This window comes from Aulostomus chinensis, chromosome 9 (assembly GCF_037954235.1).
Source record: "Aulostomus chinensis isolate RoL2024-O1b breed Wild chromosome 9, RoL_Achi_v1.0, whole genome shotgun sequence".
Classification (NCBI taxonomy): domain Eukaryota; kingdom Metazoa; phylum Chordata; class Actinopteri; order Syngnathiformes; family Aulostomidae; genus Aulostomus; species Aulostomus chinensis.
Window position 1 is genome coordinate 17,599,177 of NC_141328.1, and position 20,014 is coordinate 17,619,190.

The 20,014-nt window shown below is 41.5% G+C and overlaps 1 protein-coding gene across 3 annotated transcripts in view; it reads left to right on the top strand.

Annotated features, from left to right (window-relative positions):
* The window catches only part of lamb2 (laminin, beta 2 (laminin S)), a 56,823-nt gene that overhangs the window by 13,847 nt on the left and 22,962 nt on the right, over positions 1-20,014 (top strand). For all 3 annotated transcript variants that reach the window (XM_086214032.1, XM_086214030.1, XM_086214031.1), the window contains exons 3-14: positions 4,892-5,061; positions 5,175-5,310; positions 8,419-8,492; positions 8,588-8,776; positions 9,253-9,316; positions 14,637-14,839; positions 14,914-15,034; positions 15,121-15,309; positions 16,094-16,273; positions 16,875-16,987; positions 18,374-18,453; positions 19,844-19,979. In XM_086214032.1, the coding sequence (XP_086070158.1) occupies positions 4,892-5,061; positions 5,175-5,310; positions 8,419-8,492; positions 8,588-8,776; positions 9,253-9,316; positions 14,637-14,839; positions 14,914-15,034; positions 15,121-15,309; positions 16,094-16,273; positions 16,875-16,987; positions 18,374-18,453; positions 19,844-19,979 (1,655 nt within the window). The remainder of the gene's footprint in view (positions 1-4,891; positions 5,062-5,174; positions 5,311-8,418; positions 8,493-8,587; positions 8,777-9,252; positions 9,317-14,636; positions 14,840-14,913; positions 15,035-15,120; positions 15,310-16,093; positions 16,274-16,874; positions 16,988-18,373; positions 18,454-19,843; positions 19,980-20,014) is intronic.

The window sequence follows — 20,014 nt, forward strand, 5'->3', positions numbered from 1 at the left end:
ACACTTGACAGTACTGTCTCTCTTTCTCTGTCTCTCACACACACACACACACACACTGATTGTGCCAGCCTACTTATCAGGAGTATTTAGTGTTTCAGTATGTTGCTCAAAAACACTTTGCTAAAGGTTCCTTAGGAATTGGGATCAACGTAGTAACTCTTTGAATACTATTATGTTATTCCATCCCTTGAGCCCCCTAAAGTATCAGAATGTGTTCAACTTTTTGTTAAGTACGGCATCCACCACTTCTTTTGGACTGCGGTGATATCAGCTCAGCTGGGGACGCAAACAGACGTGTGAAGCCTGTTTGGATTCAAACACAAACAGGAAAGCGAAGGGATAAAAGACAATGAGAAACCTAGTGATTAAGACATACATCAGACGTCTGCTTCACTCCTCTCTCTCTCTGTTTCTGTCTCTCTCTCTCTCTTTCACACACACACACACACACACACACACACACACACACACACACACACACACACACACAGTTTTAGTTTTGAGTATGTGCCAAACCAGACCAGATATCCACTTGTGTCTGAGCTGCTCTTCTGTCTGTCTTTGCACAGGCATCTGTACTGCTTCTGTCACACTCGTCTTTTGTGTCGCGCCCATTTTGCTCTGTTTGTGTTTTTTTCCCACTTCCAAAACTCTCAAACAACAGATAAGCTGGCAACATCTGGCCCTGTTTTATCAGCGGTTGTCTTAGCTGGTAAATACGTCCACTAAATATCTGTTGATGTCACAGTGTCTGAACTGTAACTTACTGTAATTATCGTAAAACTCATGGTTCTCTATTTTTTTGAAGCTCTGATGTGACCACAGAGAGAGAAAAAATCCAGACATTGTTGATATACAGAGATGTTTTAGGACTTTTGCCTTCAATTGAGCAATTTTGAGTCCACAAGACATTGTTTTTTCCCACAGTTTATACGTTTTTGTGTTCCAAATGTTTTATTCCATTCCATTAGTCTGAAAGGAACACAATATTACTTGATCAACAATATGAAATGACTGAATTAAGGCAAAAAAATATCATGTCGTTATCTGTATACCCTGTATTCTTCTCTCTTTCTCTATGGTCTCTCCAGGGCTCTATATACTATTCAGACCATGCTAACTTCCTCTAGCAGCCATATTGGAATGTTGATTGATTATTGACACAAGCTTAATAGCCAGTTCAATATGTCTTGTAAATATACCACAGCTCTGGACGCTGCCTTATACTTGATTTGTACTGTCAGTATAGGTACTGTAAGGGGGTCTCTGTTGTCTGAGTCAATGTCTCAGGATTGCTGCTTCAAGTCAAAGTCAGTGTATTTGTGTGACTGGTGTGTTTTGCCAGCCTGGATGCAGGCATGTTTCAGGAGGGTGTTTCTATATACAGACACGCAGGTGCACTGTAGGGCCCCATACTGTAGCTGTGTGTTACCCAGCTTCAAATCTACTCACTGCTTACTAAGCTGGCACCGACATGAGACTTGTCCAGATGCCAGGCAAACATAGGTTTCCTCCAGACACTGTGTGTGTGTGTGTGTGTGTGTGTGTGTGTGTGTGTGTGTTGTGTATGTGTTTTTGTGTATGTTTGTGTGTTCATGTGAAGTCCTCCTCCGCTCTGTTCCCAGCCAGTCTATCAGCTGCTGGCTTCACAGCAGTGTCACGCTGCGATAATGCACCATCTCAGTCTACCTTCTCCAGTGAGGGTGTAGACTTACAGAGAGCATCCAGGCCTTGCATCTGGCACTTGGTGCATAATAAGACTGCAGTGCCATATTTGCCAAGGACATAAGATGCAATCTGCTGCTTTGTAAAATCATTTTCAGGCTTTTAAAGCTCATAATGTAGATCTCAAAAGATGCGAAAGTTTAGTGTAAGAATGACACTTTACAACAGGAAGTGGTCAGCGAACGGCCGGACAAAGGTTGGTCACATTCATAAAATTCTAAAACATAAAATGAAGTGGGGGCAGAACACAAACACACACAAAAGATTTTTTCAGTGCATTTCGATCTCAGTGGTAAAAAGAAAACTAAGAAAATATATTTCATGAATATATTTTCATGTTCTCTTCCACATGGATTTGTAGTACCCTCACTCACTTTTGCTTTTATTTGTTCGCCAAGCTCATTCACTTATTTTAGGCTTAAGAATCATCATTGTAATTTGTTAAAATACTATATTTTTTTGAAAATAGCTACAAAAATAGCTTAGTTAGACACAGTTTTCTAAAGTTACCAGATCCAAAAAAGTAAAATAAAGCACAGGCTAACCTTCAAACCGCTCTAAGATGAGGGTAAAGAGAGCTGAAGGGAAATCGGGAAGTTGTTGGGGTCACTGTTGCGATAAATAAAATGGTGGATATAATGATCTCAGCTGTTGTGGACTGTGATTGCTAATTGGTCACAGCTGCTAGCGAGTACTGTAGCATGTCAAATTTGCTGTACCCACTTGCTGAACCCCACATATCTGACAACTTTAACCACTACACATTCAAGTAGGTGGCAAACCCCGACATGTTTCACCTACGTAAGGCTATTCTTGGTGGTGGACCATCAGCGATGACCGCCAGACTGCAGACAGTCAGCAAGTTGTGTGGCCCAACGAGTATGGCATGAGGCCAGGCATGCTAGCTGCGGTCAGCACAGCCGTTGACATCAGCCCCACGTCACCAATCATCCTAAAATTAATCACCAGTTCAGATATATTTTTAGTGGTTAAACATGATACACCATAATTCCTCATTAGAGAAACCAAAACCTCAATGAGCTAGCACTCTAGAGGAGACCACGCTCGTTAGCTTGCTGCACTGCTAGCATGCTGCTGCAGCCCTGCGTTTTATGTGCTGTGATTATGGCTTTCAATAACTGAATGTTATGATTTCATCATAAACTGTAATTCCAGAGTAATGAATTGAGCCCAGAGACCATAACTCTCATTCAGAGAGACAGAGAGAGAGAGAGAGAGAGAGCACCGTGAGAACACAAATCTCTCAGCTGTCTGTCTTTATCAGTGTGTCTCCCTAACTAGTAAGTGGCTCTAGCCGCTCTATTGAAGCGGTGTGTATTCAATAGTGTGTACTCCTGTGTTGACATAAAGCCAACTGATGCAGACTCATCATTTTGTCTTGTGGGGAACTCTGGAGTGTATCTGCCAAAGCTTGAATGTGATCCACAGCATTGGCTAGTTTGAACTGCAAGATGTTTCTGTCTAGCGTAGACACATAATAGAGGGAGGATAAGAAACACCTGCTGCGGACGTACAAAAGATTGACAGCAGGACCCCTGGGGCTCCACTCTCATGCCAATTTCCTCCAACACCCACAGACAACTGGTCTCAGCGGCATGTAGGAGGAGAATTTGTGTCAAAATGTCTTCTGGAATGTGTGACGGCTGCTGCTGGTTGTCATGAAAGTTTATAAGGTTTATTTTAACTCCCACGCATAGCAGGAGTATTCAGTCACACCGCGGCTCCAGGGCTGTGTCACACCACGGCCAACATCAAGATGAGCCTCTAAAGGCTCAGACTCTGCTTTCTATTCTGTTACATACCTTGTTGCATCTCCCTCTGCAACACCAGGTTATGTCAGCAAATCCTTCCAGCCAGTGTTGTTTTTATTGACCTCTGGATCCCCTGCATTAGTCATTTTCCTAATTTAGCTGGTAGAAGGGGTTTCATGTCACATCTGCTCTTTGGGACCCCCGCAGACAGTAGAGCCTGTTAACCTGCAGGGTTTCAGAGAGATAATCCCTCTCCCGCTGGATGTTGTCTCAACACTGAGTCAGCCCGTGATCAAGCAGTAGCTCTCTAGCTGTGGGGTGTGCCTGTGTCCAGGTCAATAAGCCCCCCCACAGCCTGCCATGCATGACCCACGCTAGGCCCCTACGCAGCCTGTACTGAGAGTTTGTAGACCGGATAATGTTTTTCCTGAGAGCAGCAAACTATGACCAACGAGAAACTGACAAAATAATTGATGGTCGGCCTGCCGTAAAGTCAACATCAGCATTGATTTATTCTTATTAATTATTGCCACTTGGGGAAAGTGCTACAAAGCTTGAAATACAGCATATGTTAACATAGGTGAAAGAGTGGCATCTGCACTTCTAGAAGACACAGAGCAGCTTCAGTATTCCAATGTTTGTAGTGATCTTGCAAATATTACTACGTTTACAGCAACAGTCACTCAACAACAGCTAAATAGTCAAAAATGTAAGTTTATGAAGTGGTCATCCAGTAGATCCCCATCTTTGTCGAGATGAAGTAGAAGTGATTTAGTTCAACTTTTATTTAATTATGTGTTATTTTTTGTTTCAGTTTTAATCACGGTGTGTGTGTGGATATTTTGGGAGGATTTTTGTTGTCGTTAGCCTTTAAGCTATATAGACAGGTGCTTTTCAGATCTGTACTAATTTCTATGTTCAATTGATAAAAGAGGGGCATTGTAAAGAAATACTAACTTCCTCAGCATGAGCTGTACCTTTTACCGGTTGCTTTATGTTCCACACCTCAACCATGGTCACAATATTTGGGTTCTGACTGAAATGATGCGATCGCTGTCACATGAAGTCGAACTGAGAGATGCTTGGTCTGGGCTTCTTGTCAAGTTACGGATTGTATCAATGTCAGCTTGATGATGGCAGACACACTGTAGTATCTAATTACTCCCCTGTAATAAATGTTACATCCAACCTCACAAAGGCTTGTATTTCCTGAGGTTTCCCTTCCCATCCTGGACTTCAGGAAGCAATGAAAGCACTTTTTATAGTTATTTTGGTTTGTTAGCTGGGATTGACTGGGTGTTGTATTTGGGAATGATGCCACTCTGCGCTGGTGATTCCTGCTCACTGTAATTCCTTTCCTGCCCGCCCCCCTCCCTCCTTCCCTCACTTCCCAGGCCTGGCTGCTGCATTTGGCCAGGAGCCCGACCACAGCCACGGCTGTGCCCATGGCAGCTGTTACCCAGCAACGGGAGACTTGCTGGTTGGAAGAGAGAAGAACCTGAAAGCCTCGTCAACATGTGGGATGAGGAGGAAAGAGCACTACTGCATCGTCAGTCATCTGCAGGTCACCACGGGTCCTTTCTCCAAATTCTATCTGGGGTTCTGGGCTTCTCATTAACCCCTGAATTCTCTCACCTTTGAACACATAACCCTGACCTGTTTTCGCCCCTCCTGCAGGATGAGAAGAAGTGTTTCGACTGTGACTCCAGACGGGCCTACGACCCCGTCTACAATACCATCAATCACCGGATAGAGAATGTCATTTCCACCTTCAAACCTCACCGCAAGAAGTCCTGGTGGCAGTCAGAGAATGGTGAGACAACTCCAAGAACAACCAACAGTATTACAGTATACAAGTGTACGCCTTTTCTAAAATCCTTGTTTGGATTACACCAGAAACTTTATAAACCCACAAGAGATATCCGAAAACCCTTTTGACTTTTGTTCAAAGCTTCACAGATTAGTGCAACAGTAAGCCAATGTGGAAATACAGTTGTGTAAGAGTAAGCTCCAAAGATTAACCCTGAATGCCGAATGTTGAAGTCATGGCTCATTGCTGATCTCTTATAATGGAGAATTAGTATATCAGTATTGGTGTCATTGGTACAAAGAGGCTGCTGATTTATAGAATCAAGCTGTGCTCCATATTGAAGTCCCTTCAGAAAAATCGCGATTCTGCGATTACGTGAATTAATACAATCTAACTCAAACCATCTGGAATATCCGGGGGGTCGCGTATTTTAAAAGTTGCCATTTTTGCTACTAAAAGTTCGAAAACGTTGGATTTTTTATTGATGCGGGAGCTGCCATATTTTAGAAGTGACATCTATTCCATAGCATCAGCTCCATGACCCTACATTGACATGTCATTGCTTCAAGCAGGGATTATTGAAAACAATAAAGAAACCAAACTTGGCAATTTTTTTTTTTTGCAAGGAAAAAAAAAATCTCAAATTTCGCAAGTTTCTGGAATCTTACCTAACAAAATTTTTAAAAAAAACAAAAACCCAAAGATTTGTTGGAATTTTTAAGAAAACCTGCTGCAAAATCAAGCATGTTTAACTGACAGTCACCAAAAAAACAACAAAAAAACAACAGACTGACATTACTTATATGTTATGTAATGAGTTTGAATTTCTTCAATTGTAACATGAGGAGGTAAATGACGGTCATCAGCCTCACTTCTGTATTTTCTATCTTACATTAGATTTTAAATCAATTGTGAAATTCATCATGACATGTAATTTGACACAGTATGGTTTTATTTTACACATTACTTTTTTTTATTACACTCTCTTTGTCTTAGATTGTAACTTGTATAAACAGTGTGCACGTGACTTTTAACTTCAGTCAGTTGTGCATTCATTGCACATGAAATCCATTCATTTCAGGACAGAATCTTTTGACCTGATGGAAAAAAGGATGTAATGGGGGGGGGGGGGGTATCCTGAGGTATAAGTTATTCAATCAAAAGGATGGAAAAAATAGAGGGGCAAGCGATAAATAACGGGTTGCACATACACTCACACATACACACTCGCATACACGCGCTGTGGCTAACGTCCTGTGACCGACAACAGATGGGCTTAATAACAGAGTAGGGCCTGCTCTGGCTTCTCAACATAAAGAGAAATAAGGGGATGACGAGTGGAGGACAAAACACAACTGACGTACGATGAAAACTGAGAGCGAGGGATGGGAGGAAGGATGGGGAGAGGGGCAGAATTTAACTGATGCATAAATCATCACGCACTCGTGTGTGTGTGTGTGTGTTTCTGTTTGGTTGGTGTCCAGAATAGAGCAGAGAGAAACAGAAGAAGAAGGGGTCAAGAAGTATAGTGGTTATTCTTAGTCTGAGCATTTCCATGGCATCTTTGTGGCGTTTCCATGATGGAAAGGAGTACAGTGGTTTGACTGTGCGCTCATTAATTGGAAAGGTCATTTCCTGTGATTGCATGCATACATGCAGCATTTTAAGCAGCAGGAGTGATTGTCAGCTAAATGGAGGAACAGCTGTGTTTTGTCTTATGCATGCATTAGTTGTGTGTGTGTGCGCCCTCGTGCATGCCTGTGTGTATGTGTGTGTGTGATAGAGAGAGAGAGAGAGAGAGAGAGAGAGAGAGAGAGAGAGAGTGTGTCTTATCCATTAAAATTGAGTGACTTTCCCCTCGCAAACAACTTATAAATGCACTTGCAATTGTTCGCTGTTCAACTACTCTCTTTCCACCTCCACCTCCCCTCTGCTGTTTCCTTCCTGTGCATGTCAGCTGGTGTTTTGTGTTTCATTTGAATTGTGCATGTGTTATTCTATTTTTGGGGAGTAGTATAAAACTTAACCATTTTCTAATGTTGAAAAATAGTACATTGAAAAAAATCTGAAAATTTTGCAGCAGATTTGAGATAGACTGTGGCCACTTTGCATGCTAAGACAAGCTAACAGGCTAAAAGTGAGCTAAAAATGCTGTAGCTGTCTATGACATCAGTTTTGATATTCCACACATGCAAATGTTGAAAAGAAGCAAAATTAGCCTCTCACTCCAGGCTTATCAGCGGACATTTCAACATCTTCATTCAAACGAGGTGTTGCACATATAGCCGTTACTTTAGCGGCTAAATATCCGAGCTGCTCACCAGCTAACGTCTAACGCCTGTCTACTTCTAACAGGGTTTATACACCAAAAGCTGAGATTTGCTGTTGAAATGGGGTTGATGACTCGGCCAAAATATCAAAGCTGTGAGTCATACAGCCACATGAAAGCCCCTGTAATGTTCGGTTTAGCTGAGTGATCAGGTGCTAATGTCTATGATTTTGAATCTACATGCAACACATTTCAAAGTAAACAGTTTCAGTTTGTACTCTAAAAATACTTATTAGTGCAGCTTCAGCCAGTTTGCCACAACGAGAGAAGGGTTGTTTTTTTGAATTCAACAAGAAAAGTACTATCTAGCACACACATCTACGCTGTTATTTTATGTGAGTGCTGAATCTTAACAGAAAAAACATGGATGTGAGTTGGCGTGTGTGTTTTTGCAAAAACATGTAACTGAGCAGATGCAGTTTTTTTTCCATCTGTTTGAAAAAAACAATTGGGGAATACCTCTCGGCTTTGTACAGCGTAATACCAAACACAGACAGCAAGAGTGAAATGGTTTTTGTGAGTAAAGTGGCCCCTCAGAGTTGTTGCAGCCCTACAACTCAGGAAGCATGTGTGGGGTTTTCCATCACGCTCCACTGCCAAGCCGAAAACCCTCCACTGATAAGATGTCATTACCATACAAACAGCAGCTTTGCTCCATCGCTTACTGTCACAAGCCAGGAGTCTGTCATCCCTGAGAAAATGATGATAAGTACATGGAAAACAAGCACTAGCGGTTTATGAATCACAATCTCTGTGTCTCTCTCTCTTTCTTTCTCTCCCAGGAAAGTCGGCAGTCTTTATCCAGCTGGATCTGGAAGCAGAGTTTCATTTCACTCACCTCATCATGACCTTCAAGGTAGAATCAAAGTTCTCTTTAACATCTTATTGACCTACATGGACCGGTTGATGATAAAATATCTTCATCCAAATCCAAATTAATTTTTTTTGCAGACCTTCCGTCCGGCAGCCATGTTGATAGAACGCTCTGCAGATTTTGGCCGCACCTGGCAGATATACCGCTACTTTTCACACGACTGCGCCACCACCTTTCCTGGAGTATCCCAGGGTCCTTTGCGAAACATAAATGATGTCATCTGTGAGTCACGCTATTCCGATATTGAGCCGTCAACTGAGGGAGAGGTGAGTGATTAGTTAGAGGAATAAACCCTGTAAGAATATTTTGCTGCAGAAAGTTTTTCAATTTTCAGATTAAAACAAGGAAATAGTAGAAGGTTTGCTTCAATGTTGGATATAATGGGTTAATATGATGGTTTTGATTGTATACAGTAAATGTAGAACAGTTTTCAGACAGTAGTTTCACATTTTGGGAGATAAATCTCACTGGATTACGTTAAAAGAAGTTATTTTTTTACTTTTACTTTTCTAGTATTATGTAGGGGTAATAAAACACTATAGGCATTTTTTTTTAAATTCAGTGTGTCGCCACGTAAGCTTTTTCCATCTTGATGCTAAGCTAGACAAATTTACATACGAAAAAAAACAGCCAGTTTCTCCAGTGGACTTGTGTACCAAAATTTAGTACTTTATTTTATCATTGTTTTAAGTTTTCCAATGGTTCAAACATATGTGTGTATAAACTGTGTGTCCTGGTTTAGGTCATCTATAGAGTGTTGGATCCAGCCATCAGGATTAAGGATCCATACAGCCCAAACATCCAGAGTAGGTCAAGCTCATATCTTTGTTTAACACTCCAGGACAATGCTAAACCTATGATGGATAACACCTGGTTAGGGTTTGATACGACATATTTCTTTTTATGAGTGAATGCAGAGTTGTTTGTGGATATTTGTTGAGAAACGGGGTTATTAAAGCTCGGGGAAGTCTTCATCGTCGTATGTAGTATCGCAGTAGAGTTGTTTTCATGATTCAATTAGGGGTTTTTTTAAATCTCAAAACTTCACATGCAACTTCACGACAAACATCAAATTCTTGTCCCTTGTCTTGTTTTTTCTCTGTCCTCCTTCATGTCTGCCCAAATCATATCACCTCATGACTTGTCGGGGCACCAGGACAACGTTGTGGGTGTCATTTCCCTTTGAGGGACTATTTCAGTCAGCACTGTTACACCTATTCCACACCTTACGTGCTGCCGTTTGTCAAAGCCCCCCTCGATTTGCGAAAGAACAGAAGCTAGCTAGCTAGTAGCAACCTACACAAAAATGGCAAGTACTGCAACATAAGGGAGGCCTGTTGGGTTATTTCAGTGTATACCCAATATTTCGTAAGTAACCCAAAGTTATTATGCACTGGCGCCGTTGATGCCTCCGTGCTTTAGCACTCGATTTAGAATGATGAGGGGAGGAGCCAGGTGTTTCTCTTGTGTGCTGGGAGACAAACTTGCTAGAAGACATGACCGTGGGAGCTGGAGTTGTGTGGCAGAACAGTACGGCGACAGGTGGGCACATTTCTTAGCATCGTATGTTTCACTAGTGCTACCAACCAAAAAAACCCCAAATACATTATTACATGTAATAGTAGGAGTGGGATTAGATACTGAACTATATCATGATGTTTTGTCTTGAGATGTAACATCTACCTATGATTAATGCCCATGGGCTCATGGGCAAGGTATCGTGATAGGTGTCGTATCATGTGACACCCGCCCTAGTCCAATATTAACACTTACCACACAAACACCAAACAAATTTGAAGCTGTTGACGAAGTTATTTAATGGAATGGAATAGTAAATTACCTTCTAGCAGACACAATTAGCTCTTTCTATGCAGCTGTACCGACCTCTGTCCCGGAGGGTGAAACGTGGCCCTGCTGTGGCAAAGACATGGAGAGATGTGAAAAGCAGCTGTCTCTCTCCCACACAGGCTCACTGTCCTGGCCCTCATGTTTAGACTGGCGGGACATGAGAGCCTTTCCCAGAAAACCGAGCTTGATTTCCAATGCCTCAGCAGCAGTTGTCTTGTTGTGTTGTGGAATATCTCACTATCACCGACCCACGTGATGACCCCTGACCCCTTCACAGCTGAACAATCTATATTTACTCTCGGTTGTTGAGCGTAGCCTTCGGTGTTTGTCTGCTCATCCTGGCTTTGTAAATGTTCTGCTTCCTGGATTGGCAGGCCTTAGCCATACTCTTGGAACCATATCCAGCCTTAGCAATTCAGCGATGGAACCCTTTTGGAATAATATACAGCATGAAAATGTGTTTGATTGATTCCAAGTAAAGAAGGTTCCATGTTCCTACGCTGACCATGCCAATCGGTACTTGGGGGTCAGTGCGTGGCGCATCGCAAATTTCCCTTTTTTTGTTGTTTTTGTTTGTGTTTTTATCATAATGTGACGATGCGGTCAATAGATACACTTCTGGTCACGATGAAGCCGTCATCAGGCACGTGTTTTTTGTTGGACTCGAAACGTGTCAGGGTTGTGTTCCGCTCACTCAGCAGTTTCCCAGGATGCACAATGCCATAAGAGTTAGTTCAATTTCAAATAAATGCTCAGATAACGGAAAGGACAGTGTGTGAGGTGAGACAAAGAAAAGTTTTTTTGTCATTGTAAATAAATGCATCAAAATGATTTAACAATGTATTCAATGTAGCACAGACTGTGTCAGCTGTGGTTATTGTTCATTTTCATTTTCTCTCTCCGCTACTAAAACCTGCAGTTCCTCCTCTGAATTTATTCTAGTTCTAATAGATCATGATCTGTATCTTGGTTTGGCAAGAAGTAATCCTCCTTTTCCTCCCTTACAAAGTCAGCCTTGATTAGTAGCAGCACATCTAGCAAACATTTAGTTTTATCGGCTGAAGTTACAATGAGGCGCTGCTTCAAATCACTGCACCAACTCAGGAAAGTAGTTCCGGTTGTGTATCTTACTCTAAAATAACAACATGTACAGTTGTAATTTTTGGAAGTTTTTTCAAAGAGAATCTTAAGCACAACACTAGTTCTACTAATGCAGGCGAAGACTGCTTTGTTGAAAAGTGTATTTGATGATGTCTGAGAAAGCTTTCTCCACTGCTAGCATTCATTGCAGCTAAGCTAACTAGCAGTCAGTTGTCCTGTGGGGGCTTTGGTGGGCCGTAATGCACACAGGGAGTCTCAGGGTGTCTCTATCTGCTCGTCTGACTCTAAAAATTATGGACTTTCTCGTATTTCCCAAAAAGTTGTCATGTTCTTTCAAAGGCATGCTTTATAGATGCCATTTCAAATGAATTTAAGATGTCTGAAACAGCTGTTTGTCAGCTGTATATGTGCAGAGTCAGAACTGGTGATGTGCTGAATATCAGTGTCAGGTTCAGACTCTGGCCTGCTGAAAGCTACTGTTAGATGGCTGGCTGGGTTGCAGGGCTGTTCTGCAGGCTTCTGTTACAGTGTGAGGGGGAACATTGTCTTTTAAATGTAGTGGAGCTGGAGGGATTAGCTCGTGTCTGTCAGAGGGATTCTATTTCTGCAGATAAACTCTGCTAGGAAGGGCCAGAAAATAAATCCTCCCATGAAATATTTCATCCATTTTACTGTAACCCTCAGGGGAATTTTTCTAGTAGCGGGAAAGTCGGCTAAAAGTTGTAAATAAATGATGATCATAACTGAGGTATTTGACTTTTTATGAGTTAGAACATTTTGTGAGAAGAACTCTTTTAAGCTGCAGCTGTTATTCGTGGGTTAGAAATGAGTCAAAAAAATCTGGAAGGAAGTTATCATTGCTGAACATCCGGTTCCCTCGTCTCAGTGTTAATGGGATTTTGGAAAGTACACACAGTCTTTGGTTCACACTTGTCTGATTATTATTTTATTACTATTATTCATCAGTTTGCGCTCCAGGATAAAACATTTAAATAAATACAGCCCTATGATGTGAATGTGTCTGTGGCATTGTTTCTGAGGAGCATAGCTTTAGTTTTATTCTTTTTATATTGGACAATGCCCTTGAGAGCTGATAAACCAACATTCCTGGACAGTTTCACTGTTGTTATTCGTCAGTCTTCGTTAGCTTCAAGCAAAATATATCTTACTGTATTCTTGAGTCCTAAAGAACTGATGCAAGAGGGAAAAATACATCTTAGTTAGTTCAAGACTCCTATTTTTGAATAATTGAAATGCAAAATACACTTATTGGGTGAAGTATCACTTTAAGCCTGAAACCAAGCAAATAAATGAGCAGAATCACAACTATAACATATTTGATTTGGATCAAAAAGATGTTACGGAGGGCGGCACGGTAGTGCAGTGGTCAGCACTGTCGCCTCACAGCAAGAAGATTCCGGGTTCGAGCCCTGGCTCGAGCACGGGCTCTTTCTGTGTGAGTCTCCATGTTTTCCCTGTACCTGCGTGGGTTCTCTCTGGTACTCCAGCTTCCTCCCACAGTCCAAAGACATCAAGAGGGGACGAGGCTGATTGATACTCTAAATTGACCGTAGGTGTGACTGTGAGTGTGAATGGTTGTCTGTCTCTATGTGTTGGCCCTGTGCTGGACTGGTGACCTGTCCAGGGTGAACCCTGCCTCTCGCCCGGAGGCTGCTGGGATAGGCTCCAGCCCCCTGTGACCCTTAACAGGATAAGCGGTAGAAAATGGATGGATGATGTTATGGAAATAGAAACAAATACAAAGATTCCATCAAGCATTGCTTACTGCATTTCTGGCCCACACTGCGTGAAATAACTGTATTTCATTACACACTTACAATTGTTATTGTTGCTAGCTAACTTGTCACTGTTTTCCATAAACAGAAAATATCAATACATTATCAATACGTGTCTCATCAGACAGGAAAGTCAAGATTCTGTTAAATGATTACAGGAAGTTGTGAAACTGAAATTGGCAAGTTCAGTAAACATTTTTGTGGTAACATTGTACTCCACTAATCAGAGAAGTTGTTGATACACTTTAATACTGTGGATAGGCTTGTAACACCCCTTGAAATTGCAAGTAAAATTGCTTTTTTTCTATAACAAATTCGATTTCCTACAAATTCAAAGTTTCTACGGGAATAGAAACCATCGCTGTGTCCAAAAGTCAAAGGTCACGGTGACTGCACAAAACAGGTTTTTGGCCTTGTGAAGGTGATAGCATAGGATCACATCATTTTTTTTCTTAATTGATTCACTTCTTTCTTTTTTCTTTCTTTTTTCTTTCTTTTTTTTTTTTTTTTTGGTAGAAGGCTCAAAATCCCCCCAAACTAAAGCAGGCTGTTGCATACACTGATTAATATTAGGAGCACTCAGATGTGTTCCTTCCTGTAAAGAGCTCCAGTGTTTGGCTTGCAGTTTACTTTTATATTGACTGGACTTCGAGGTGTCCACCCGCTTTACTTCCTCTTCCTGAATAACAACCTGAACCAGGAAGTTTCCTGTTTCTCTGGTTTACTAATATTGAGCTTCACTTGAAGATTGATTATTCCTTCTGTCTGAACTGGCCATGAAGAGATCCTATCTAAAGCAATCACAAAATAAATGGAGAAATTCTCAACTCCTGTGTCCCAACACTGAACTACAGTAGAATGAAGATTTGGCAGTGTGATATTCTTGTTTTGTAATTTTGTAAGATAAGTGCTGATCATTTTTTTGCTGAATGTGACTGCACATTTGCAGCTGAGACAGGATTTTGCTGCCATCACTTACAGTACATTACATTCAGAACCAGTATGGCCAAGAGCGTTCACATGTGCAGCTCTTGTTTGAATGGGGCTATCCCATTAAGTGCGAAAGCCATTTCACGTGTTCTTTGGGGTTTAAAGGAGTTAACCTCTCAGACAGACCTTCCTCAAATGTCCAAAAACTCTGGGGACAAACCATTTGTAAGACCAGATCATTAACTTCTGTGGTAGGGCTTTGCCACACACTCAGCTCTGTCATGCTCCGCTGGCCCTGACTTCCGCTCGCTGGGGCCAAAGGGCTTTTGTGCAGTCATGTGTGAATGTTCATTTGGGAAGGGTGGTTGCCAAGGGGTCTTTTGATTCTTTACTTTCTTACTGCAGTTGATATCTGACCACCTTTTTGTTCATCCTTCGTCTTTCCCTGCAGATCAGCTAAAAATCACCAATTTGAGAGTGAACTTCACCAAACTGCACACACTTGGAGACAACCTGCTGGACCCCAGACCTGAAATCAAAGAAAAGTATTACTATGCCATATATGAGCTTGTTGTACGTGGAAACTGCTTCTGCTATGGCCACGCCTCGGAGTGCGCCCCGATCGAAGGCATTACGAATGATATAGAAGGAATGGTGAGTGATGAAACTTGAGTTAGTTTCCTCTCATTGATAATTGGTGCCATAAATCCCCCTCGCCTCTCTTCAAGGTTCACGGCAGGTGCGTCTGTAACCACAACACCAAGGGTTTGAACTGTGAGCAGTGTGAGGACTTCTACAATGATCTTCCCTGGAGACCAGCCGAGGGACGCAACACTAACGCCTGCAGGAGTGAGTGTAGAAAAATCACAGGGTTCAGCATGGATGCGTCACAAATTCTACCACAGCAATGACTTGTGTATGATTTTCCTTTGCAGAGTGTAACTGTAATGCCCACTCAGCACAGTGCCATTTTGACATGGCGGTGTATTTGGCCACGGGTAATGTCAGCGGAGGAGTCTGTGATGAGTGTCAGCACAACACAATGGGACGCAACTGTGAAATGTGCAAACCTTTCTACTACAAAGACCCTATCAAGGATATCAGGGACCCACGAGTCTGCATCGGTAAGTTCACATCAGAGAGCAAATGTTGTTATTTCACGATGAAGTCGCTTAACAAAAGCAGATGATATCACATTAGGAGGACATTGACACATCCTCAAACCCAAATATGAATTTCATAGGACATATTCATACATAATGTTAGCATTTTTACACCTGTGACAGGCATTGGTGAGATTGTGGGCTCTGTTCAAATATGCATTTTTTCCAAGGTGATATTGTGCTTTTATTTAAATGGGGATGTATGAGTTAGTTATTGTATCGTATCTTATAGTATAACACAAGAGTCACACTGCTTAGGATAGGATTCCAAGTAGGGTGTATTTTCTCACCCAGAAGTACTCCAGCACACTATATCCACTAGTTGTACAATTTCTCCGGTTCTACTTTTGTTCCACTGGGAAATGTCTGCAGTGTCTTGAGGGTTTTCTCAAATTATTATTCACATATTAATAGACTACCAAGTAAAATATTGCATCGCAACGTAACGTACCGTAACGTATCATATCTTAATGTTTGGCATTGTGACGTATTATAACCAATCGTATGGTATCGTATCGTAACGTAACGTAAATAGATAGATAGATAGATAGATAGATAGATAGATAGATAGATATGCTCATATATATGTTACATGTGAGACCACACAAACTGAAAAACAGACAAATCAACGATTAACATGCATTTGATCGTGTGTGTATGAATACATGGACACACACAAATGCGTTCAGTACCGTTGTGTCATTCGATACATTAAGGCTCAAGTGGCCCCTTGTCTGTGTTACAGCTTGTGACTGCGACCCAGACGGCTCTCAGAATGGGGGGATGTGTGACAGCCACACAGACCCCTCCCTGGGCCTGGTAGGAGGTCAGTGTCGTTGCAAGGAGAATGTTGAGGGGCTCCGCTGTGACAAGTGTAAGACCGGCTACTTTGGCCTGAGTGCCGACAACCTTCAGGGCTGCCAACGTGAGTATGATGTCATAACTCACACAAACTGGGTCTACAATGAAAACAAGTGCACCTGTGCTGCATGAATTGGTATCACCCAGCAAGTAACAATGTATGATGAGGCTGATTATCACATTGCATTATAATGAAAGTATAATGTTTTATTATAAACATATTTACCCTGAACAGACCAGTAATTTCTCTGATACATATATATGTATAAAATCCCCAAAAAGTAAACAATTTTTTCCACATGGTTTCCATTCCGATACTTTTATTCAGTTTAATGTAGATTCATCTGCCAATACTGATATTGATTCTGATACCTCAGCTGTTTTTCTTGAATGTTTTTGTTGTTGCTATACAATGTTACATCTTCAGGATGTAGTAAACCCCACTGTACTTCTTATAGGATTTGAATATATTCCAAATCAATTTATTTATATTTATTGGAACTGTACATGGATCAGTGATGTCTTCTGTTATGTTATGGCACAAGATGTGGAATGGAATCTGGATTGGATTTGTGAGATTCTGATCAGTACTTGGGACGTGTACCCCACATATTTCGTGGGAATGACGCCCCTTCTCTCTTCCCTGTGCTCTGACGCTCACCCAGCTTGCCAGTGTGACCACCGGGGAACAGTGTCAAGTCGCTCCCACTGCGATCCAGTCAGCGGAGACTGCTTCTGCAAGCGTCTCGTCACTGGACGCAGCTGTGACCAGTGTCTGGTAAGAGAGCGTAAAGAGACAGTCACTTTCAAAGCCTCATGTACTGGTGGTAATGTCAACAACATAGATTTATTTTCCATTATTACTGAGCCTCTTTGATAGGAACACTTCTGTGCTTGACATTTTAACAACATCAAATATAATTGCGAGTGTATCATCTCATCCCCTCACATATCCACAACATGGTCCATTTATCCCCTATGTTTCGATCTGTCCAGCAGCTCGAGATGTTCGATGATCAGCGTCTAGTTACAATTTAACCTGTTGTCCTAAACCTGCCCAGCCAGGAATAGTGCAGGCAGGAATGTGAGCTTTGCCTGGGCTCTGTGTCTAAATTTAGTCCATGGATTTGAGACTTGTCCGGTTGGTGTGGGTTACAACAGGCCTAAAATGGTTAGGCCTGGACCGGGTCCGAAAGTGGATCCTGTGGGATGATAAACCCTGTGAGGCAGAGGAAAGGAATGAATGAAGGTAAAACTTTGAAACAAGAGTATGCTGATAATGGTTAACTAAAATTTTACTTCACCCAAAAAAGTGCTTTCTTGCCTTTCAAGTACTCACAAAAAAGGGTCTTGAGCTTAGAAACAAAGTTTCTTTTTTCTTTGTTTTTTTCATAAATTAAGTTGTTTGTGTATTACTGAGCATGAGGATTGTGGATTATTCAAATTTGAGAGTTTACAAACAGACCTACTGGGGCAATGTTGCCATTGTAGCCGTCAGTGGCTGATAGTCTCCAGCTTCACATACGTGGCAGACTCTTTCTGCATTCTAGAGTCACAAAAAAGTACTTTACAAGGAAAAAACAGAACTTTGGGAGCTCAGGGCATCGATTTCTGAGTGTTTGAAAGGTACAAAATACTTTTTGGGTTAACTAAGCCTTACCAACAATTAACTAAGCATCAACCATTGTTAATGTAGCCCTGCTCTAAAATCGTATCGAAATTAAAGACAGAATGATGTTCATGCAAAAAAAGAGCTGCCTAGTTTGGGACGTCACTGCCTCAGTGTTCTAGATAGTAGCAAGAATACAGACAGAATGCAGTAACACTGTAGATGGATAGTTTGCCCTCAGACTTTCACTCTATTGATCCAAATACAATATTAAAGTAACCAAATTGTTATATAACAGCCATTTGGAAACCAAAAATGTTTAATTGAAGACTTTTCAAAATAGATATCAGCCAAAGTATACTCAAGTGAACAGCCAAACAGCTGACGGCAGCAATCCTGCATTGACGGTAACGATACGCCTCAGAGCTGTGAATGTTGTTGTACTGGATTAGAGGGCTGGATTCAGTATGTTTGACTCAGTGATGACAGTCCAACAGTGGTGGAAGGAAGGAATGATGCTCGCTCGCTCACTCTGCCCTCTCTCTGCCCTCGTAGCCAGAACACTGGGGCCTGAGCCACGACCTGAATGGCTGCAGAGGCTGTGAGTGTGACGTCGGAGGAGCCCTGGACAACCAGTGAGTGGCGCTGTAGTCATACATCATTAGCATAAGACCACTTTGAGCCTTTCACTTACTTCCTCCAAAGTAGTGTACTCAGATGTAATAGCCTGCACTTCCACTCTGATCATAATTTGCTGTGACACAGGAAGTTGACTTTCTGTATTCCTACTGCATATGCAGGAAGAGCCGGCCACAAATATTTAACCTGAAACTAAAGCCAACTGGGACTGAATCAGTGTTTTTTTGTGTGTTTTGTTTCTTTTTGGTTGTTGTTGTTGTTGTTGTTGTTGTTGTTGTTGTTGTTGTTGTTTAGCTCAAACCAAAGTGTTATTGGATTATGGAGCATAAATTTGGATTAAGAAGATGTGGATTATAACAAAGAATGTGCTTTCAGAGTTTGTAAATTGACTTTTATCAATAGGTACACTGTTGTTAGCCATCAGTCACAATTAGCTTCAAGTTGAATATACAGCACATCTGTGGCTCTTTCTGGATTCTGGAATCACAAATAAGGAATAAAGTAGGGCGAAAAGTCTTTGTGGGTTTTTTTTGGATAAAGTACCGTTGAAGTAGAACTCTTTGGGTGAAGTACAGCTTTCAAAACTGCCTTCATCTTGGATGTTCATTTGAACATCTCAGGTTAGTTTAACATTGTCATCAATTAGAGTTATGTTGAGTACTTCGCAAAACCACAAGTCTTGCCACAATAAGACCAACGCTGGGTGAAAGAGTACACAATCCACATTTTGATAAATAAGCTATCTGTGTGGGTTAGAAAATGTATGAATTATGAGAAGTTGTTTTAGATGTCTTGGTTTGAGCTCAAAGTCTGGCAGGCCAGAAAGGTCTTAAAACTTAAAATTTTAACAGCAGTATTCCGAAAACAGTCAGAAAGTTCAAATGAATAGCCAACGGGCTCATGACTCATTTGAATCTTAAATTCTGGATCTAAAAATTTCAAAATGGAGAAAAGAAAATCTCAAATATCTGTAAACAGCTGTACATTTTGACTCTTGACTTGTTGGTGCAGCTTAAAGTACGCCAGATTACAAACTCAGACTCTCAGAATGCATTATTATTGAAATTGATATTCTGCCCTTGATTTACATAAACAAAGTCGAATGTCTATTAAAGGCACAGCTGGTGTATTGGATCGCATTCGATTGTACATGTGATGTAATGAATATAACCAAAACCACAGGTGCTTGGCCTACACGATCCTTTTGGCGCCACCCTGAGGTTGATAATTGCAGTATTGATTGATGTGTAATAAAATACTAACACTCATGACATAACGAATGGCTAGTAGAGCGCAGTGTGTCTGGACGGTTTGACTCCAGCCTGTGAGTGTAGCTAAACATTAGCGGTAATGTGATATAAACATATGTGTGTGTTCTCTCTGTAGCTGCTCCATGGAGAGCGGTCAGTGTCGCTGCCGCAGTCACATCACAGGACGCCAGTGCACACAGGTGGAGTCTGGGTATTTCTTCATGGCTCTGGATCACTTCCTTCATGAGGCTGAGTTGGCCAAAATGGGTCAGGTAAGCCAACACGTGTGAAGTCTCTGTTGTCAGTC